Source organism: Mugil cephalus, chromosome 16 (genome assembly GCF_022458985.1).
Source record: "Mugil cephalus isolate CIBA_MC_2020 chromosome 16, CIBA_Mcephalus_1.1, whole genome shotgun sequence".
In the NCBI taxonomy this organism is placed as follows: Eukaryota; Metazoa; Chordata; class Actinopteri; order Mugiliformes; family Mugilidae; genus Mugil; species Mugil cephalus.
In genome coordinates, this window is record NC_061785.1 from 3,025,879 (window position 1) to 3,048,965 (window position 23,087).

A 23,087-nucleotide genomic window follows, 5' to 3' on the forward strand; every position below is an offset into this window, starting at 1 on the left:
ATGGATGGTTAATTCTATACTCCAAACTTACCACAGTTTCAGCACTATAGATCGAATGTAAGTAGGATCAGAACTGAAAATCTCATCCAGCTGAGTCTTGGAAGAAAGAAATGTAATTTTGTTGAAGTCATCATCTGACAACACAGACATATGGTTTGATAGCAAAGTGTCAGAAAACTAAAAGATAGATGGAGAAAATGTATTTTTCACCTCTTTGGTAATACGGTCTGCAGTCCTTTTGAACGCTGGTGATGCCTTGTCTGACATGCTGTTTTCAAATACTATGTCAGGCAGGTGTATGTGTCCAGGGAAAACTTTGGCTAAAAAAAGAAAACATCACGACACATGTTATGATTAGCTCGTCATTTAGATTGGAAACAGTACAATGTGTAGCTAGCCTAAAACCTGCTATTAAGTACTTCAGGAATTCAGTAAGAAAAGAAAACATTCATGGTACGGTTCTATTACATTATTACTTGGCTGTGTAATTTCCCACTGTAGCACCAACCTCATAGTGGTTGGGAGCTGGAGCTGCTGTAGAAGCAAAAACTGTTGTGCTACCATGAGCTGTTGTAGTACCTGTGCCAGTTGTAGTACCAGGAGCTGTTGTCGTATCAGAAGCTGTAGGAGTACATGGACTTGTTGTAGCACCAGAGCTGTTGTACAATTGGAGCTGTTGTAATATCAGGAACTATTGTAGTATCTCGAGCTGTTGTAGTAACTGGAGGCGTTGTAGTACCTGGCGCTGTTGTAGTTTTTCTTTGTACCATATTTTAAAAAAGAAAACACCAACTCAACAGAGTCCATAGAAGTAGAGAAAAGTCAGAGTTCACGCCATAATGAGACACTTTTTAATCTGGACTTTAAAACAGGGAACATATGTTCTTTCTAAGTTCAATTTTCATAACTAGAAATGTTTATATGTGTTACTTGATGAATTTAATGCCCATTGATAAAGATTTTTGGTTGTTTTTTTGTGAAATAAGTTGTTTTTTGGGAGAAGATCATGAAATTGCATTTAGTTTTAGTCATATTTTAGTCATTTAAAACCTTTTAGTGTCTTTTAGTGTAGTTTTCTTTAGAAGTGTCAGTCTTCTATCTACTCCACCATTAGCACGAAGTCCTCTTCTTGAATGGTTAAACTGTGCGTCATGTAGAACTGCTGTGGTCTCCTGGAAACCAACAACACCCGTACACACAAACACACTTCATACATCTTAGGAACAGAAAGGCTGATTGTACACAAATAAAATTTCTTTCAATCATCATTCATTATTTTGTTTCACATTATTGAAAAATTTATTAGTCGTGTTCTATACAGGATAATTTATAGTGAAGTGGTGATTATTAAAAAAGAAAAAAAAAATCTGAATGAGAATGAAAACTTTCACGTGTTGGGAGTTTTTTTTTTTATTTTCCCAAAATCAACAGCCCACTGTACATTATCCCTTACATGTATTTCTGGAGGAGTCTATAAAGTGTGACTAGATGCCACTTCTTCATTTTCATATTTGTTATTCATGAATTGCATTTGTTGCATTTGCCGCAGCATTTATAATTCTGCATAGATCAACCTACTCTTAAAAGCTCTGATTTGATATCTTCCTAACTTGTCCCACAAAAAGTTAGTTCTGATTGGCTCTCTTCTCCAGTTGTCCCTCCCTAACGTTTCTGTCTCGTTTTATTAGTTGACCTAAGTTTCAGTTATATTTTGTCATAGTTTTTGTCATCACATCTGACTTTTTGTTTAGTTTTCATCCATGAAAAAGGTTTGTTGACGAATATTTTTTGTCATAGTCTTCGTCAATGAAATTAACACTTAAGACATAAGATCAATGTGAGAAGCTATGACACTTGTGTCATCAGCACAAGGGTTAGGAAGAAGTATTATACAATCATAAGATCAGTCTTTCTCTTCATTTAGAGCAGTAGACATATCATTGATTAATTGTAATAATGCATGCTCTGTACTTCTTATAGACATATTGGTGGTTATACAACATGTGGTTCACAGTTATAAATGGTTTAAGATTCTTGCGTATACTGGTCTTTCTATGATTATTGAGAAACGGGACAACAGATGTTGGGTGATAATTACCAAATTCTTTAGGGTCACCTGATTTAAATGGAATTATGTAATTCTTGGGGAAAGACACCAGTTTTGGAGAGATAAGGAAAAAATATGAGTTAGTGGCTCAATAATGTCATCATTGACTTCTTTCATGAGAGTGGCTTTCTGCAGAGTTATTTAGACTCACAATTATATCATGGATACATAATAGACTTCTTGTACAGTATTTTTAATCAAAATACATGTTTCCAATTCTTTGGTGATCAGGGTTTGTCAAATGCTTTCTTAGTCTTGGTATAGGTTAAGGGAAAGGAGTTCTCCAAGGAGGAATTAACAAAATAAATAAATGCCTGATAAGCTTCATTGGTATCTTGCAGCCAAGGAACCTCGTTCCATGAATGTCTATCGAATAAATATTTAAAAGCATCCAAACAGCTTCTGAAGCTGACTCTAGCTGAAGTGGTGGTTATTCTAGTCAGTTTATTTATCAGTGGGTAAAAGTGAGTTGAGAAAAGAACATTGAGAAAATCTGATGAAAGAGATGAATCCGTTTTTAGAAGGTTGATGTTGAAGTCTCTGAGAATAAAACAATTAAATATAATTCTTAGACCTGACACATATTAAGAGTGGTGTGATCAAGGGAGTAGAAGAAACATGAGCTTTTTGATGAACACACATTATACAGAAGATCTGAAATATCTAAATGAAGAAAGGTGAAGGCCATTAGTTTCGTGTTGTTTTCCTTTTCATACGCACAAATAACGTGAAGAAACAAAGCAAGGTTTTTCACATCAACAAGTGCCCTTAAAGAACGCCCTAAACCAAAACCAGTTCCTGCAGCTGTAAGAACATAATTCTCTAACTTTGAGTTTGTTTAGAATCAAAACTATGAAATATTAAAGGAAGAACACTCTCATTTTCTGGAATTTTCCCTGGATTAGAAATGTCTACAAAAATCTGTTATCTAAAAGCTTTTTAAGCATGAGCATGGTCTCATTTAATCATGTTAACACCCAATGCAAATGGAATAATCTGAAATTCAATTAAATGTGCTAAAATCAAAAGACATGGATATTTTTCTCAGCGTAAAGGTTATGTGATGACGGAGTTTCTAATCGTCTACTCCTCTTATCATCATCAACTTGAATGTGTAGGATTTAATAAAATCAGGATACTTACCAATAACTGCAACAACTATCCAAAGGACAGAGCAGAATTTGAAGTATTGAGCCATTTTCAGTAAATGGAAGCACACAACTCCAGTAAAAGAAAGTCAGACACTGAGAGCTATGAGTGGATGAAGCTTCAGTGCTGAAAAACCTTGAAGGATGAGACTTCAGGTGTCTTGGATTGATGGTTTTATTTGTTTGCCACTCCTTTTAGGGTGGTTCAGTGCAAGTATGCTTTCCACCCAGAAAAATGGCACTTATCAGTTTTCCATTGGCTAATTTATCTCCTAACTGTCAGTTATCAGATGACGCATCCTCTGATGCCCTTAAAGTCGTTTAAAACCTGTGTTTGTGTTTGCATGACAACAAGTTATGGCTTGCGGCAAAACATATGGGTGTAACTATGGCTGGACAGAACAATTTCACAATATTTTATAGATGGAGATCATACCTGTTCACATACCATGTTTCTATTCATAATTTATACACAAAATATAGTTATTCAAGACAAGACAAACTAAATGATCATACACCAATCAGCCACAACATTAAAACCACTGACAGGGGAAGTAAATAATATTCACCATCTTGTGATACTCCTCTATGAGTTTGATTGCCCTAATGAACCTAGGGGCTATACTGTCCAGAGCATTTCACCCCTGTTAGGGATGTCCCAAGGCAGATTGGTCATGGGCAAAGGGTCCAACAAAAAGTTGCTTGAGGAAGAGATCAAGCACTATCCGATAGATATCGCTTTCGGCCTCACCGCAACACTTAGACAGCTCTGGAACCCAAGTCCTTGTAAGGGGGTTTGTGGTGGAAATAGTCTGTGTAACATATAACAATCTAGGCACATAAATAATCATAGCTTGGACCCTCTTCTTTGCTGGAGTTGCTCCGGGTGAGAGGCGGAAGGCTGGGGTGACTGTCTGCATGTATGTTGGGGTTCTCCCAGGTGGATGAAAGGTTTACTTCCCTGCTCCTTTGGGCTGGAATGAGTCCTGACTGTTGTTTTTGCGCTTGCCCATCCTATTTGGAGGCCCTAAAACAGACACTGTACTGTGCCTCTACTGCGGACTCCATCGTCGTGGGGCACTTAAATGCTCATGTGTGCTATGACAGTGTGACCTGGAGGGGCGTGATAGGGAGGAACGGCCTGCCTGATCCGAACCCAAGCTGTGTTCAGTTACTGGACTGTTGTTCAAGTAAACAGTCTGGCCGTAACACCAAGTTCAAACATAAGGTTGTTCATCGGGATAACCCCTTGCTAAGTCTCTATATCTGGCTGTAAGTCGAGTCCGACTTTCAGTCTTACGCCATAGCAATGACACTCCTTGAAGGCAGCAGCCATTCCCAGAAGGATGACAAAGACACACACAAAAAACTCTTTAGCAACACCTCCAAAAACACGAAGAACAGCACAAAGTGCTGACCTGGCCTCCAAATTCATTACATCCCAAACTGATCAGGTAACTGTGGGATGATCCACAGAGGCCCCTTACGAACAACATCCTGTTACCAAACACCACAGGACGCCCTCAGAAGGCCCATGTCCATTCTCTGATGGGTCATAATGTAACTGTTTTGGAAGCACAATGGAGGTCTACGCTATATTACGAAGGTGCTCTTAGTGTTGTTCCTAATCAGTGTGTAGTTTGGATATTCATCCAAAACATTTGGTTGTCATGGCATTATTCAGCTATTTTTCTCATGCACATATCATAATTTCTAAGTCCATGAGGTCCATAATGAAAAGGTGGAACAAAGATTCTGTGGCTTGGCAGTGGTTTTAATCGATTTATGACAATTGCACGTAAAAAGAGGCCTATTTTTCAAATGTCATCTCCTCACAAGTGACCTAACTCAACCACACATGTCCCCACACCACTACTCAGAAGCCTGTGTAAATTAAGTCCAGCGGAATCACTGAACAACATGTCACAGGATATCAGATGACACAAGTGGGGTGTAAAAGAAAACACATAAAGTAAGTAAAAATAAATAAATAAAAATATAATTAAACATAATTGGATGGTAGTCAGATGATTCTGAGGATTATCTAATTACCATCCATAAAATTATATCTTTAGGTTGCATCAAAGTTGTTAACCAACTTAACAATAAACTGAACTCTTATGCAACTTCTGTGTGGGGACTGTGTGCCTAAGCCTCTCGCCCTATGTTTTCAAAGGCCTTTTGAATTTCCATGACCTGGATGACTGAGAAGCTCCAGAGACATTAACATAAAAACCTTATAACTGTATTTGAGGATTTCATGTTGTTAGCAAGTGGATTTACTCAACTCAGCTTTATTCATACAGCACTGAAAAAACTACAGCTGAACAAAGACATAAAACAAACAACTAAAGCAGTAAAAACAATAAAATAGATAAAAACAATAAAAAAAACAATAAACAAACAATTAAAATTAACCCAGAAGTTCACAAGCAGCCAGTGGAGGAAGGGCAGAATGGGAGACATGTGCTCTCTCTTACATCAGATCAAATCATCATCAAATCAAATCAAACTTTATTTATATGGCACTTTTCATGCAATGAAATGCAACCCAACGTGCTGCACAGAAATAAGAACACAAGCACCGCCCACTCCTCTTTCCTTAAGATCACCCCGACCCGGGCAGAAAAGTGGACTCCACACCTAAGTGTGGAGCATCCAACCACCTAGGCCAAAGGGACCCAGTGGATGGCACCCCTAGGGGCAGACAGGAACAGCCCCAATTGTGGCAAGCCGACATGAGGAAACACTGGAGAACTAAAAGAAAATGGAATATAATTTAAAAATAAATCAATAAATAAAAATGTCATGATCTAAGGCAAAACTCCTTTAGAAGCCCGGTCCAACTGGACAAACAACCAGCAGACCAGTGGTCAGCTACTAACTAACCTAGCCAGCAAAAGTAGGTAACAGAGATGATGGGAATACGACTACACTCAGATCAGACATCTCTTCTTTCTGCCTATGTCAGAAACAACATACAATTAGCCTAGCCACAGAATTAAAACACTAGAAACCACCAGCTAATTTCAAGTGGGCAGCTCCCTTCACCAATGTTTCGTTATGTTAGGCACCTCAAGAAGGCTTAACAGTGAGCTCCGGCGTCCCAGAGTCACCCCCCTCAATGTAACCACCACGCAACCATGTGCCTTTCAAACTACAGATTAGATTAATCTAACTACAACTGCTACCTATTGACAGTACATAGCTAGCCTTACCTTTAGCATGCTCCCTGGTTAGCGTGCTTCTTCCGTAGCCACAACCACTGACAAGCTCACTCCGCTGCCAGTGACATATTCTTTACAGCAACTCTCTGTTCTTTTCCACGACTGCCCAACTCACACAGGAGAGCAATGGCAGATTTTGCAACAAATTCACAGCGGCCAACCTCCACTGGGTGCACCCAGGCGCTATCTGTTGTGGAACACTCAAACCACCATCTAAATTGGTCCTCAGCTCCCAGGCTCCGCCCACACTCTCTGTTTTTTCTCAATTGCAGCTGCTAAGCATTTCAGAACCTGGTTGTGACGCCAGGTGTATCTCCCTTGGGAGAGGCTAACCCTGCAACCTGTCAAAAATGTGGCTAAGCGTACAAACACTGTACACCAGAACAAAGTGGGCAGGCAGCATCCTCCCCTGACCACTGGTTTAGGTTTTGGGGAGATGGCAGCACATCATATATTGCCCCTATCATAGATCTAATCCTACTAGCCTCCAAACTCCACAGCTCTCTCCACGACACCTTCCTTTTCTCTACACTCCAGTTTACCCACTGTCCTTACTTAGCCTGCATCACTGCTTTAGTGCATCACATTGTTTCCTCTTGCCTATGAATTTCCTCAACTGCCTTCTTCCTCTTTTCTGCTGCAGATGCCTTGCTCCACAGAGGTTTCCCTGCACACAGTCCCAGGCCTCAACACCCTTGCTGCACATGCCCTATAATATCCCTAAGCCTTTCCCATACAAAGCTGCACCGCTTAAGCAGCGTGGGACACCAAGCCATCTCCTAATTGATGAGTTAATCATCCTTTCAAGCTTCTCAACCTTTGTCAGTTGCACCTCATATACTGTCAGTGGCCACATTAGTCTGGGCAATAACCCAAATTGCATGCACCATAATCTCAGCTTTCCTGGGAGCCCTGACCGGTCTATGCTTGAAATGCCTTGAATCATTTCTTGTCTCAATCCCTCAAACTGTGCTACATGACTGAGACTTGCGTCATACCACCTGCCGAGACTCTTCACTGATTTCTCTAGCACTGTGGGAATCACCTCCTCATTTATGACAAATTTCTTATCTGCTACCTTTCCTTTAACAACTGAAATACTCTTAGACTCACTCAGCTTCACCTTCATCCTAGCCCACTGCAAGTTGCTGTTTATCTTATTCAGCAGTCTGCTAGTACATGGAGCAGTTGATGCCACAGTCGTCATGTCATCCATGTAGGCCATAATTGGGGGGAGACGAAGCCCTCCATGCAGATTTTCTCCACCTACCACCCATTTCGAGGCCCTAATAATCACCTCCATTGCCATTGTAAAGGCTAGTGGAGAGATTGCACATCCTGCCATGATGCCTACCTCCAGCTGCTGCCATGCTGTGGTAAAGCAGAACTGAAATCTTTCCTTTCTATAATCATAAATTGTATTTCCCATCCTCTCCAACTTATTCTCAACTGTCCCTTTTAGTTTACCTAGCGCACTGGCTAATTAGCCTAGCCACCAGCAGTAGGTAATAGAGATGATGGGAATGCGACTAGACTCGGACAAGACATCTCTTCCTTCTGCCTATGTCAGAAACTAGATACAATTAGCCTAGCCACAGAATTAAAACACTAGAAACCACCAGCTAATTAGCCTAGCCACCAGCAGTAGGTAAGAAATGATGGGAATGCGACTACACTCGAACCACTCATTTCTTCCTTCTGCCTCGGACCAGGCATCTCTTCCTTCTGCCTATGTCAAAATATACTATCACGCACCAGCTAATTAGCCTAACCACCAGCACTAGGTAAGAAATGCGACATGCGACTATGCTTCAAACAACATTCCTCCCCTCTGCCAAGATCAGAAGTTACACACAAGAAAACCAATCAAATTGGTGCAGAAGTTAAGTCCAGTTTGTCTCACCCAAGGCAGCTGGCAAAGGTGAAGTCCTTTCATGCACATCAACACTTTGAGACAGTAATCCATGCCTTCATCACATCTTAACTGGATTACTGTTACACACCTTATTTTGAGGTCAGACGGTCCTCCCTCACATATCTCCAGTTGCTCCAGAGTGCAGCAGCTCGTCTCTTAACTGGAACATGTTGATGCCCTTAAAAGTGTGTTTTAGATATTAAGGCATGATGACAGAGAACGTCCTGAAGCACGGGGCATGGTGTTTTACAGGCAGTCAAAGATGGTACATTTCTCGGCTTTTAAAAAAATGCTGTGTGATATCACATGGGGTGGGTGATACAGAGATTTTTGGTATCGATCCGATACCAAGTAAATACAGGCTTAGTGTTGCTGATACCAATGTTTTTTTGTTTTGTTTTTTTAATCAGAAATGTGACCATTATTGAATAACTGTGTAACAGGTCAAATTCAGTCATATCAACCTGTTCCCATTAACTAATTACAATATAAAACAATTTAACGGTATAAAAAATAAATACTGAATTTGGGTTTCGGCTCCAACCCTAATATATTTATAGTATATTAATGGTTGTACCAGGTTTAAATTTAATTAAAAAATAATAATAATAAAATATTTAATGCCTTCATGTCAGTTGCATGGATTGCAACAACAGAGTAGTGGCTGTTGTTCTATGTAGGTCATCTGATCTGCAGAAACAAGGTCACACTTCCATTGCTCTGCTCACTCAAAAACACGACTCACTACATTTATCTGAACTATTTAAACTATTAGTGCTTTATATGGACTTTTTCTCATAACCTGGAAGGGTGTTTGGTGTGGGGATATTTCTATGGGTTGTTTTTGTTGTGCTTTGCAGACGCCTGGGAAGGTTCACCATTTTTCCATGTTTTCTCCATTTCAGGATAATGGATCTCGCTGTGGCTGTGGAGTCCCAAAGCTTTAGAAATGACTTTATAACCTTTTCCAGACTGATATATCTCAGTTACTTTCTCATTTGTTGCTGAATTTCTTTGGATCTCTGCATGATGTCTAGCTTTTGAGAAACATTTGGCCTACTTTGTTATGTAGGTCCTATTTAAGTGATTTCTTGGCTGAGAACAGGTGTGGCTGTAACCAGGCCTAGGTGTGGTCTGAACTCAGGTGCAATAAACCACAGTTTAGTTATGTTTTAACAGGAGTGGCAATCACTTTTTCCGCACAAGTCTTCTATAAAGGGATATTACGTGAGTAAATACAGATGGATTCGCTAGTTTTTGATTATTCTGAACCAGTCAAACATTTCTAAAGGCTTAAAAAGACACACAAACGTACGTCTGAAAAAAGGTGTAGCAAAGGCCTTCAACACTTCACCCCAACCTACATCATATGGATTATAATAACCTCAGCATGCTTTGATGAACACATGAGCTAAACATGGATGGCTTCAGTAATATGTTGTGAGACTTGTGTTGTGTTCTTCTGAGCTTTACTGGTGTACCATTTGTTGTTTGTAATTCAATGTAGAAACATAAATACCAGATAGAAAACTATTTCTATGTTTCTATGTTTTAGTTGACCTTAAAAACACAAATGAAGGCATCCATAACCAAAAATCATTTTACACTGAACTTACAGATTATGCCGTTCTCAAGTACAAGTGAGGAAATCAGCAGACACAACACACAGGACAGACATGTTTTGAGAACTCCTTGGCTGCCCTCTTGCTCCCAATATAAACTCACTTGCTGCTTCTGCTCTACGCCACTAGATGGCGGTGATTGTCATCAAACTCAAAATCAATGCACTAGTCTTAAAGACACATTTACCAAACATGCTGACAAAACAAAACTGACAGAAAGAACGTATAGAATATATATTTGCATAAAAGGAGAAAACAATAACTCGCAAAATATGATAGCCTTAATAAACAGAAATAAATAAAGTAAATGTCCAGTGATTGCACATTTTAACACAGAAGTATTCATTAACAGCAACAGAAATAAATGAGATAAATTTGTAAAGAGATATCATATCCCAAACTTCATGGTGGGAAAAAAATTAGATCACTTTCGGTCTTTGAGAAGTTAATTCTCATTGTCTCGCGTGTAGTAAGGGTTGTTGTAGCCCCTGCTCTGGTCACTGATGTTGTTCTGGGATCAAGCCTGAGTGGATGTGTCACTGGCACCGTGGTTGTTATTCAGTCACTGAAGAAGAAAACAAAAGATTGTCCATCATAGGCCAAGGAAGCACAGAGCTAGATGACAACACAGTTAATTGCAAGACTGAGCTTCCTTCAATATTATTTTATTCACATTCATTTAAAACACTAAAGAAAGGCAACTAGACTTTCAGGATTTCTTCAAGATGTTTGGTCATAGTCAGTGGTTCTAAAGGACTGTAGGGATATTGGGGAACTAGGACTAGAACATTGGTGAGTGTTACCCATCAAAAACTCACATGACTAGAGTGTGTTAGCAGCCAGATACAGTCGTTGGTGGAGACTGTTTGACCATGTGCCCTTTGTTGTAGACAGTGTTGGACAAGTAATTAGTTACATTATAATATTGCTTTTTGAATTGTAAGTCATTCCATTGCTTTTGCATTACTTTTAGTAGATGTTATTGAATTCAGTGTAACAGCTGTAACAACAGCACAGTATAATGGCTGCAGTTATGGCTCATGGCGCAATATATATTGTGATAGAGATACTGTAAATTTACGTGGATTGTGAGAATTATTTTGAATATGTATACTCTCTCTGCAATCTTTCCCCCATTGTCTTCACACCTTTACACAATAATGTTGATGTACCTGCCTGTCACATTCTAATTTTGTCACTGGACAGCCAGTCAGACTGTGTCATTGTCGAAGCTCCAGGGCTGTGGAGATGTCAGATTTTGTCACTGACATCTTTATGAAATCTTTCAATATGGAATGGTGAGATTTTAAAGTAATTGAGCAGCTCAAGAACAGAGCAAAGTGTTGGTCTACTCCCATAACACCACTCTGTGAAGGGCAGAGACATATGTCCATTTTTTTCAATCAAACAAATCAAGTTGCTGCAAACAATTGATAATGGAGGCGCATAGGTGAATTAAATAATATGTTAACGTTCTTTGTATCATTTTCTCTGAAAATAATGAGCATATCTGGTGAATGTAGAGTCCTACTCTGCGGTTAATATTTGTTTTTTTTCTCCTCTGCTAAACTCAAATTTGTATAAAAACACATAACTTAGTTTAATTAATAATTTAATTAATTTTGGATTTCAAAATCCATTGCAACATGTGTTACTGACATTTGTAGCGAGTACAATTATATTACAGTTATTTTTTGTAATGTCTTGTATTACCGCGCTACAGCAAACAGTAATTGCGTTACTTTTGTAATGCATTACTCCCAACACTGGTTGTAGATTGATGTTAGTTTACATCTCAGTCCACTTCCCCATGTTCAGGATGGGTTCTCCAATTTGATAGAGATGTCACACCTTTTGTCTTCTCTGGCTAAAATGTGGAATAGTCTTCAAAGGAGCATCCTTTGTTCTTCACTTGCAGGTGGATTCAGCTGAGTGATGAGTTTCTGGTGAGTAACACCCACAGATGTTCCTATTTAAATCCCAACTCCCTTCCAGCCCTTGAGAACTGAAGACTATGATGAAACATCTTCAAGATACCCTAAAAGTCCAACTGCCTTTCTTTAATGTGATTTGAATAAACCATGACCTGGATGACTGAGGACCTTCCCAGACACATTTTCTTTACACACAGACAGAGGGAATACCCACCTAGTTCCTCCCTGCAGGGACAAGGTTTTGCCGATTGTGGCTGGCAGTCATCTCCAGGTTGGTGTTGCTGTTCCAAGTGTCATCGACCTTTGCCCGTGGAAGTCTAACAACCCCACTCTGGGTATAAGCTGCCAAGCCAGTGGCTGACCCCTGGCTGTGGACTGCGTGGACATTGCTCAATGGTGCCTTGGAAGTAGGCTGGTTGACGAAGACATTTCCAAAGAATCCAGTCGTGTTTGTCTTCGACTTTTTCTTCGAAGACCTAACAACATTAAATTAAAATACAGTAGTTAACATGCCTTGATAGGTAAAGGTGTGTATTAGTGTGTCACGTGAGTGAAAGAGAAACATGACAAAGACTTGACAGAGGCAGCTTTGAAAGTGAGTGGATGAGTGAATGAGTGAAAAACTCACATGTGACTGACTAACAGCAGAAGAACGAGGGCTATGAGCAGAATTGCACCGAGCACGGAGCCGACGATCACCAGGGTGAACTGCCATGCTAACAAACAACAACGTACAGGACGTTAATATCAAAGCTTCACAGCAAACAGTAACACGGCCTAATGCAGGTTTTAAGTTGCATACAGCCCTCTGTCGCTCCAAAATATTAGAAATCTGCCTCAGCTGATTGCACTGATTCATCAGTCGCCTCTAGGTGGCGCTGAAATTTGACCCAAGCATCAGGTGGTTTATGTCTCTTTGGAAGAGATGATGTTACTGCCCTGGAGGTCAAATGCATGAATGCACTTTGCAAATTGACACAAGGTTCATGAGCTGAGGAACAGTCTTGCTCACATTTTGGTATGTGATCCATGCATAATTTTTCAGATATTTTGCCATCATGTTTTTGTGCTATTTCTTTCATTCATTGTTAGTGATGTGCTGCATACTCACTTTCATTGCAGTTAAGACCAGAATGACCAAATGGACAACTGAAAGACAAACAAAGTGACTTAGATAGATAGATAGATAGATAGATAGATAGATAGATAGATAGATAGATAGATAGATAGATAGATAGATAGATAGATAGATAGATAGATAGATAGATAGATAGATAGATAGATAGATAGATAGAAGCACTTACCTGACACACTTAGAATTATCTGCTTTTTGTCCAGGGGGACAAGCTGCAAAAATATAAAATGTTTAAAAGTCAGCTTGTTGTTTGGTCAAAGAAATATTAACACTCTTGAGACATTTCAAAATCTGAAATTAAATCTCCTTACCATCACATTTTCTGTTACTGTACATGCTCGGAACGTAGTCAGCTGTACAGGTGCAGTTGAAAACACCATCTTCTGACGAGCATTTTGTGGTTGCTCCTTCACATGGATCATTGTCACACACGTTTACCGCTATAATTTTAGATGAAGGTGGTAGAGGTGATGAGACTCGTTCAAACAACTGACTAATCAAGGCGCCATGAAATGAACTGGAGGTGAATGTACAGTGTCATAGTAATCAGTAAGATGTTATTACTGATTGACTGAATGATACTTGGTACACAAAGTGCATATGAAACGAATGCCTGTTCAGTTTTCCTGTTGATCTAATCCTAATAAAATCACACAATAAACACTTACTGCACATCACAAAAAATGTTTTTTTTTTTGCCATTACTTTTTTCAAAAAGCAGTTAAAGATCGGACTAAATCCAGGTTAACTCACGAGCATAACTTGACCCTGCCAGTGGACCGCTGGGGCGTTCGCCAGCCTTCTCCAAAACGCTTTCAACCCCTGTTGTTGTGATGTTGGATTCTGGTGAGTAGATGATCTCTATTGACGCATTGATGCCAACCAACTCCCTAAATTGCCTGTTGTCAGCTGGCCTGTAGGGACGGAAATCACTCTTAATGATGGTAATGATTAAGTGCAGGAGGATCTGAGTGCACTAGTCCAAGGTAGATGGATGTTTAATTTTATACTCCAAACTTACCACAGTTTCAGAACTATAGATCGAATGTAAGTAGTATCAAATCTGAAAATGTCATCCAGCTGTGTTTTGGAAGAAAGAAATGTAATTTTGTATAGGTCATCATCTGACAACACAGACATATGGTTTGATACCAAAGTGTCAGTATAACTAAAAGATAGAAAGGAAATGTATTTTTCACCTCTTGGGTAATATTGTCTGCAGTCCTTTTGAACACTGGTGATGTCTTGTTTAACATGCCCTTCTCAAATGCTATTGCAGGCAGGTTTATGTGTCCAGGGAAAACTTTGGCTAAAACAAGAAAACACCACAAAAAGACAGATGTTCTTTTTCTCCTTTTTTATGAGAAGTGAGTTGGTTCATGTCTAGTGCTTAAGTCTGTGCCTCCACCGTTAACCTTCACATGCATTTATTGAAATATTAGAAACTCCATGTTTAAAATGGAGAATGTGACATTCAGGAAAAGGAAAAGAAAACACATGAGGTTAAAATTAGCTTAGCATTTAGACTGGAAACAGGAGAATGTGTAGCTAGCCTAAAACCTACCAAGAGCTTCAGGAATTCAGTAAGAAAAGAAAAGTTTCCTGTTTTACATGGTGGTTGTTAATATTGCACTTGAGTCATTTCCTCATGCAGCACAGACCTCGTAGTGGTATTAACAAACATATTCTTACCACTCTCACAACGGCGGGTTTTGTTGTTGTAGTTATCACCAGCCAGACACAAGCATATGAAGCCTTGATTAGCTCGAGCCTCACACGTGCTTCCTTTACCACAAGGGTTTGAAGCACATGGATCTGGAAAAGAAAAGAAGCATCATGAAAAAAAACTGGTGTTGTTGTTGAAGAAGCTGTGACCTGGATGATGTGAGAGAGAGAGAGAGTATGTTGGGAGAGTACCTGGAACTGTTGTTGTAGTACCTGGAGCTGTTGTAGTACCTGGAAGACTTGTTGTTGGAGTCACTGTTGTGGGTGTAGTCGTCACTGTTGTGGTTGGAGTGATCACTGTGTCAGTTGGAGTGGTCACTGCTGTGGTTGGAGTCGTCACTGTTTCGGTTGGAGTCATCACTGTTGTAGTTGGAGTCGTCACTGTTTCAGTTGGAGTGGTCACTGTTTCGGTTGGAGTCGTCACTGTTTCGGTTGGAGTGGTAACTGTTGTTGTTGGAGTCGTCACTGTTTCGTTTGGAGTGGTCACTGTTGCAGTTGGAGTGGTCACTGTTGTGGTTGGAGTGGTCACTGTTTCGGTTGGAGTGGTTACTGTTGTGGTTGGAGTGGTCACTGTTTCAGTTGGAGTGGTAACTGTTGTGGTTGGAGTGATCACTGTTGTGGTTGGAGTGGTCACTGTTTCGGTTGGAGTGGTAACTGTTTCAGTTGGAGTGGTCACTGTTTCGGTTGGAGTTGTCACTGTTGTGGTTGGAGTGGTCACTGTTTCGGTTGGAGTGGTCACTGTTGCGGTTGGAGTGGTCACTGTTTCGGTTGGAGTGGTCACTGTTGTGGTTGGAGTCGTCACTGTTTCGGTTGGAGTCGTCACTGTTGTGGTTGGAGTCGTCACTGTTTCGGTTGGAGTGGTTACTGTTGTGGTTGGAGTGGTCACTGTTTCAGTTGGAGTGGTAACTGTTGTGGTTGGAGTGATCACTGTTGTGGTTGGAGTGGTCACTGTTTCGGTTGGAGTGGTAACTGTTTCGGTTGGAGTGGTCACTGTTTCGGTTGGAGTGGTCACTGTTGTGGTTGGAGTGGTCACTGTTTCGGTTGGAGTGGTCACTGTTGTGGTTGGAGTGGTCACTGTTTCGGTTGGAGTGGTCACTGTTGTGGTTGGAGTCGTCACTGTTTCGGTTGGAGTCGTCACTGTTGTGGTTGGAGTCGTCACTGTTTCGGTTGGAGTGGTCACTGTTGTGGTTGGAGTTGTCACTGTTGTGGTTGGAGTGGTCACTGTTTCGGTTGGAGTGGTAACTGTTGTGGTTGGAGTGGTCACTGTTGTGGATGGAGTGGTCACTGTTTCGGTTGGAGTGGTCACTGTTGTAGTTGGAGTGGTCACTGTTGTGGTTGGAGTGGTCACTGTTTCGGTTGGAGTGGTTACTGTTGTGGTTGGAGTGGTCACTGTTTCAGTTGGAGCGGTAACTGTTGTGGTTGGAGTGATCACTGTTGTGGTTGGAGTGGTCACTGTTTCGGTTGGAGTTGTCACTGTTGTGGTTGGAGTGGTCACCGTTTCGGTTGGAGTGGTCATTGTTGTGGCTGGAGTCGTCACTGTTTCGGTTGGAGTGGTCACTGTTGTGGTTGGAGTGGTCACTGTTTTGGTTGGAGTGGTCACTGTTGTGGTTGGAGTGGTCACTGTTTCGGTTGGAGTGGTAACTGTTGTGGTTGGAGTGGTCACTGTTGTGGTTGGAGTGGTCACTGTTTCGGTTGGATTGGTAACTGTTTGGTTGTCGTCACTGTTGTGGTTGGAGTGGTCACTGTTTCGGTTGGAGTGATAACTGTTGTGGTTGGAGTCGTCACTGTTTCGGTTGGAGTGGTCACTGTTGTGGTTGTAGTGGTCACTGTTTCGGTTGGAGTGGTAACTGTTGTGGTTGGAGTGGTCACTGTTTCGGTTGGAGTGGTAACTGTTGTGGTTGGAGTGGTCACTGTTTCGGTTGGAGTGGTAACTGTTGTGGGTGGAGTCGTCACTGTTTCAGTTGGAGTGGTAACTGTTGTGGTTGGAGTCGTCACTGTTTCGGTTGGAGTCGTCACTGTTTTGGTTGGAGTGGTCACTGTTGTGGCTGGAGTGGTCACTGTTTTGGTTGGAGTGGTCACTGTTGCGGTTGGAGTGGTAACTGTTTTGGTTGGAGTCGTCACTGTTTCGGTTGGAGTGGTCACTGTTGTGGTTGGAGTCGTCACTGTTTCGGTTGGAGTCGTCACTGTTTCGGTTGGAGTGGTCACTGTTGTGGTTGGAGTGGTCACTGTTTCGGTTGGAGTGGTCACTGTTTCGGTTGGAGTGGTAACTGTTTCGGTTGGAGTCGTCACTGTTTCGGTTGGAGTGGTAACTGTTGTGGTTGGAGTCGTCACTGTTTCGGTTGGAGTGGTCACTGTTGTGGTTGGAGTGGTCACTGTTTCGGTTGGAGTGGTCACTGTTGTGGTTGGAGTTGTCACTGTTGTGGTTGGAGTGGTCACTGTTGTGGTTGGAGGTGTCACTGTTGTGGTTGGAGTGGTCACTGTTTCGGTTGGAGTGGTCACTGTTTCGGTTGGAGTGGTCACTGTTGTGGTTGGAGTGGTCACTGTTTCGGTTGGAGTGATAACTGTTGTGGTTGGAGTGGTCACTGTTTCGGTTGGAGTGGTCACTGTTGTGGTTGGAGTGGTCACTGTTTCGGTTGGACTGGTCACTGTTGTGGTTGGAGTGGTCACTGTTTCGGTTGGAGTGGTCACTGTTGTGGTTGGAGTCGTCACTGTTTCGGTTGGAGTGGTAACTGTTGTGGTTGGAGGAGTCACTGTTTCGGTTGGAGTGGTAACTGTTGTGATTGGAGTGGTCACTGCTGTGGTTGGAGTGGTAACTGTTGTGGTTGGAGTGGTCACTGTTTCGGTTGGAGTGGTCACTGTTTCGGTTGGAGTGGTAACTGTTGTGGTTGGAGTCATCACTGTTGTGGTTGGAGTCGTCACTGTTTCGGTTGGAGTGGTCACTGTTGTGGTTGGAGTCGTCACTGTTGTGGTTGGAGTCGTCACTGTTTCGGTTGGAGTGGTAACTGTTGTGGTTGGAGTGGTCAGTGTTTCGGTTGGAGTCATCACTGTTGTAGTTGGAGTGGTTACTGTTGTGGTTGGAGTGGTCAATGTTTCGGTTGGAGTGGTAACTGTTGCGGTTGGAGTTGTAACTGCTGTGGTTGGAGTCGTCACTGTCGTGGTTGGAGTTGTCACTGTTGTGGTTGGAGTCGTCACTGTTTCGGTTGGAGTTGTAGCTGTTGTGGTTGGAGTGGTCATTGTTGTGGTTGGAGTCACTGTTGTGGTTGTAGTCACTGTTATGGTTGGAGTCACGGTTGTGGTTGGAGTCACTGTTGCGGTTGGAGTCTCTGTTGCGGTTGGAGTCACGGTTGTGGTTGGAGTCTCTGTTACAGTTGGAGTCTCCGTTGCTGTTGGAGTCAAGGTTGTGGTTGGAGTCTCTGTTGCGGTTGGAGTCACGGTCGTGGTTGGAGTCTCGGTTATGGTTGGAGTTATCTCTGCTGTAGTTGGAATTAACGTTGCGGTGAATGTTTGCGTCAATGTTGCAGTTACTACTTCGGTGTGAGTCACCGTTGCAGTTACTATTTCGGTGTGAGTCACTGTTACGGTTTGAGCCAATGTTGTCGTTGGAGTCACTGCTGTGGGAGAGAAGATAAAACGTAATTATTCCTGAAGAAAATTCTTTTGCCAGAGAAAAACTAAATGTGTTTCCTCTACATTCACTTAATAGTGGCGGGCCACCACTTCTAAATCCTAGCCGAGCTCCTTCAAATTTCTTTTCTTTTTTTTTTTTTTTGCCGCAAATACACCACCGCCGCATGTGTCCACCTTCCCATCAGAGTCCTTTGTGTCGGGAACTCGCGAGTACTAAGGTAAAAAACAGATAACTATCTTGCTCAGTATCTACTCTTTGGGAGGGCGGGGTTGGGAGTCGGTATATCACAGCATACAGCGACAAACTTCACTCTATGTGAAAGGGTCGACCCGGGTCAACGACTCGGCAACCCCGGATTGTATCCGCTTCGATGTAAACAGGAGTGCCGCGTCGACACGAGTTTTTCGCGCTGATGTTGATGCATGATGTTGTTCACTTTTTTCAATCAAACAATTCAAATGGGTTGTTACACGATCGTTAATGGTTAATGGTTATCAGGCTCCGTGCAGGACCTGGTGATTTATTGTAATATCAGCAACCTTTTGAAGGAGTGGAGGTTTGACCGGTACATTCTTCAGGTCATCAACAAACTGCAATATTACCTGAAATGTAAGCGATGACGTATGAGGCACGCAGCTCTCACAGCGGGAGGTCCGACCCTGCACTTTTACCGATGTGAAAGCACCAAAGATCATTCTATGGCTCTTCTGTAGCTCTTCTGTAAAACCCGAGAAAAATTCATTGTTCTGAGATTGAGTGCAAACTATGCCACTGATTCTACAGCCCCATCAAGAAATTATTATTTATTGTTTTATTGTTTTGTTATTTCATTTTATTGATTTATTTAGTTTTATTTAAAAAGCCATTTTTTAACTGGCCATTCAATGAATAGGTCGTAAAAATAAAATCTGCAGTTAAGTGTAATTTGTTCCCGCCGCCACAGCTCCGTGGAGAGCCTGCCCCCACTGAAAAAAATCGTAGAGGAAACACTGTACATGTTCATTTAAGTTGATCTAACACCCAGTCCTAGAGTATTTTTTTTTTTTTTAATTGTTGTAGCAAAGCAGGCTGAGGGTGAGGGTGTGTTGCTAAAGCATCACATTGTACTGTAGTAATAAGTGATAAGCTAAAAACAATAAAATAAATAAACAATTTGAAATCTTGGGAAAAACAAGTGTGTTTATGAACACAAAGTATTTAAAACTTTCTGAGGATTAACCAAGATGATCTAGTTTTTAAATTACTAGATTTAAAAAAATACTTCAAATTAGCCTGTTGTTTGATCAAGGTCTTTTTTTAAATTTATTTTCAAATGTAACAAACAATAAACAGCAACAGACACATGAGACCGTTTAGTTCCTGTCCATCCGTACCAGCCTCCCAATGCCCCTCACCCACATGTACTGATATATATACGGATATAAATAAAATAATAAGGGGAAGAAACAAAAAAAGGTCTTCCACATCAACCACTTATCCTAATGAACGCCCTAAACTAAAACCAGTTCCTGTATCTGTCTAGTACAGCTTGTATAAATCTCATGCACAGTTTTAAGCTTGTAAAACATTAACCGGACCAGAGACCAAACCTTTCTTGAGTGGTGATTTTCCAAAGAAAAGTAGGACATAAATAGATCATAGGTAAGGTCAGACTTTCAACATCAAACTCAAACACTTTTCTGAGACCTGACAGGCAAAAATTGCGCCTTTGTTGTCAACTCAACTTTTAACCTTTGAGTTTATTTAGAACAGAAACTGGGTAATATTAAAGGAAGAACTTTGCATGTGTTAAATTTACAGTTTTTCTCCATCCCTCATTTCTTTAAACAGAAACTACATTCTCAAAACTCTAAGATCATTTGTCAACAGTCTTACAGTTTAGCACAACACTATAGTTCACTTGCAAAAGCTAATATCTCTTCCGAAACTGTTGACTCAAGCTTCAAAACTAATTTTTTTTTTCATATAAAGAGTCAGTGTCACAAATGCAATTGTCCTTCTCGATTCTCAACGTACAGAAAGGGCCAGAGCCGCCTCTATTTTCTGAAGTGGTTGAGGTCTTTAACATCTGCAGGACAATGCTCAGGATGTTCTACGAGTCTGTGGTAGCCAGTGCCATCTTCTATGTTGTTGCATGCTGGGGCAGCAGGCTGAGGGTTGCTGACGCCAACAGACTGAACAGACTGATACACGAGGCCAGTGACGTTGTGGGAGTGAAGCTGGACCCTCTGACAGTGGTGTCAGACCGGAGAAAGCTTCGCAAGGTGAAAGCCATCTTGGACAAAGAGTCGAACCCACTCCATGACGTGCTCGTCAGACACAGGAGTTCTTTCAGCACCAGACTGATCACACCACAATTTATACTGATAATGTATAATAACTCATGTTCAATTTATTTTCATACACTTGTGCATATTTCCTTATATAGTATTGGACTCTGGAGTCACCATGTGAGTAATTTCTAGCTGTGCAATACCCCATATTCAATGTTATTATAAAGCAACAACTCAGGGAACACAGGTTTACTCATGCTTGTACATATTGTTATGTACATATTGTTATGTATCCTTATATCTTTTACATTGATGTGTGTGTTTTTACTATATTGGTCTACGTACTCGTACTTATTCTTATTGCCTACATTGCTCTTTCTTCTGAAAGAAGTCATTCTGATCCTGATACTGAATTACTTTGGCAACTTTTTGAAACACACTGGACAATTTCAACGATCTCTTGGTGCTTTTGCCAAAATAACCTAGATGGTTCGGCACAACCCCGTGGTTTACTTGCAAATGCTCTCCCAAAACAGCTCATTCATGAATCAAAGCCAATTTCCTTTCTCATATAAATAGTGAGTGCCCCCAAAATGCATCACCTCTCTGGCATTGTGTGAGCACTGCAATGGCAGAGGACCATTGAAGTAACCCTCATAGCCACCTCTCAGTCATAGGCCAGTCCTTTATTGACAATAGTTACTGTACTATTTTTTGCCTAGCTAACAGAATATTATTGTGTGTAAAACTGAAAAACATAAATAAATACGGTAAGAGTAGCCTCCAAGTTTTGACATCACACATTGCAGTCATATTGCTAAGGAAATTGTAACCATTTTCATTCACACACATAAAGTAACTTCCATACATCTGACTAAAAATAAAATGTATACAGCATAATATACTGTAATATAAACATATAAACAAGTATATGTAGCCTGCAGTGTTGTAAATAAAGCTAGTTTCCCAACTAAAACTTCAGTGGTCACTGTCCTCAGTCTGTGTGGACACAGATTCTCGTCCACATCACAGCGTATATTCTCCCCTAGACTGATCTTCTGTGATACCTTCACATGCAGCGTCCATTGTACAGAGCAGTGGCCTCTGAATTCATTAGTCAAGTTCTAGTTTCACCTGACAGTCAATTAATCAATTTATCAAGTGTTTTAAGGGCTTCATATATGGTATTCATGGTATTATGTTCTTAATGACGTATACAATGAAATGCTGATGGGTTTTGAAGAGAACAACTACTGGACTGAGAATCAACAATCAGTTTATATAAACAAGATCTGTTTACTTGGAACTTGTGCTAAATCTAGGCTACATGTACTTAATAATTTGCAAAGATGTACTGAGACATGTACTAAGACATTTCCAATTTGATGAAATGAATGAGAAATTCAGTTCTGTTGTGAACAGCTGCCAAGTAGTTTGGAGGTTTGTCCATGTTGTTTTGAGATTGAAATTTCTTTTTTGAGAAATGAGCCAAAGCAATGTATAAAAACAGTAATAAAATCGGGAGACTTACCAATAATTGCAACAACTATCCATAGGACAGAGCAGAATTTGATGTTTGGAGCCATTTTCAGTAAAGGGAAGGACAAAACTCCAGTAACAGACAGGCAGACACTGAGAGCTGTGAGTGGACGAAGCTTCAGTGCTGAACACCCTTGAATCTTGAGGATGAGAGTTCAGGTGTCTTGGACTCACAGTTTTAATTGTTAGCCACTCCTTTTAGCGTGGTGTGGTGCAAGTATTTCCAGTTATCATATTACACAATATCCTGTGATATTTAAGCCATTTACATGCCTGCCTGTGTTTGAATGACAAACATCCATAAGACAAGATACGATAACTGTAATAATACTTTATTGACTCACATTGGGGAAACTCAAATAGTCATACCCTTCCTCCCACACACACCAACAATACTCAAGTAATAATACATTTCTTATTTCTATATTTCACACAGCTTTCACTACTCCTTCTTCTATGTCTACTAATATGTTTAGTGCTGTGAGTTGTGAAGAACTGGGGTTTGATCTGACCTCTAAATTCACTACATCCCAAACTCATCAAGTATCTGTGTGATGATCCACAGAGGACCCTCCACTCAGTGGCCCCCCACTGACAACATCCTGTTTCCAGACAATGCAGGACACCCTCAGAAGGTCCACATCCATTCTCTGATGAGTCACAACTGTTTTGGTGGCATTAGGCAGACCTACATAATATTAGGAAGGTGGTCATAATGTTATGCCTGATCAGTGTGTGTTAGGAAACAGACTGATAGCCTGTGTTGTGACATTGGAAATGTGCCAATAGGTCAAAACATACCAAGCTTGTGTTCTTTGAGTCTGGTATCAAAGC

General features: G+C 40.9%; 1 protein-coding gene across 1 annotated transcript; it reads right to left on the reverse strand.

Annotated features, from left to right (window-relative positions):
- Nucleotides 1-9,833: 9,833 nt before the first annotated feature.
- On the reverse strand, nt 9,834-22,407 carry LOC125022793 (mucin-2-like). The gene is made up of 13 exons (XM_047609719.1): nt 22,246-22,407; nt 17,163-18,424; nt 15,006-15,327; nt 14,781-14,903; nt 14,288-14,397; nt 14,110-14,168; nt 13,842-14,002; nt 13,400-13,528; nt 13,258-13,300; nt 13,065-13,102; nt 12,582-12,669; nt 12,174-12,429; nt 9,834-10,530 (listed from the first exon to the last, which is right to left on the reverse strand). Exons 1-13 carry the CDS (start codon nt 22,298-22,300, stop codon nt 10,465-10,467), a joined length of 2,712 nt encoding a protein of 903 aa, XP_047465675.1. The 5' UTR covers nt 22,301-22,407; the 3' UTR covers nt 9,834-10,464.
- Between the last annotated feature and the right edge of the window lie 680 nt (nt 22,408-23,087).

Coding starts and splice junctions, on each gene's coding strand:
- LOC125022793 (XM_047609719.1), bottom strand. CDS start 22,300: ATGGCTCCAAACATCAAATTCTGCTCTGTCCTATGGATAGTTGTTGCA. Junction 13,103..13,257: donor GATAATTCTAAGTGTGTCAG/GTAAGTGCTTCT, acceptor TTTGTCTTTCAG/TTGTCCATTTGGTCATTCTG. Junction 10,531..12,173: donor ACCTTGTCCCTGCAGGGAGG/AACTAGGTGGGT, acceptor GCTTGATCCCAG/AACAACATCAGTGACCAGAG.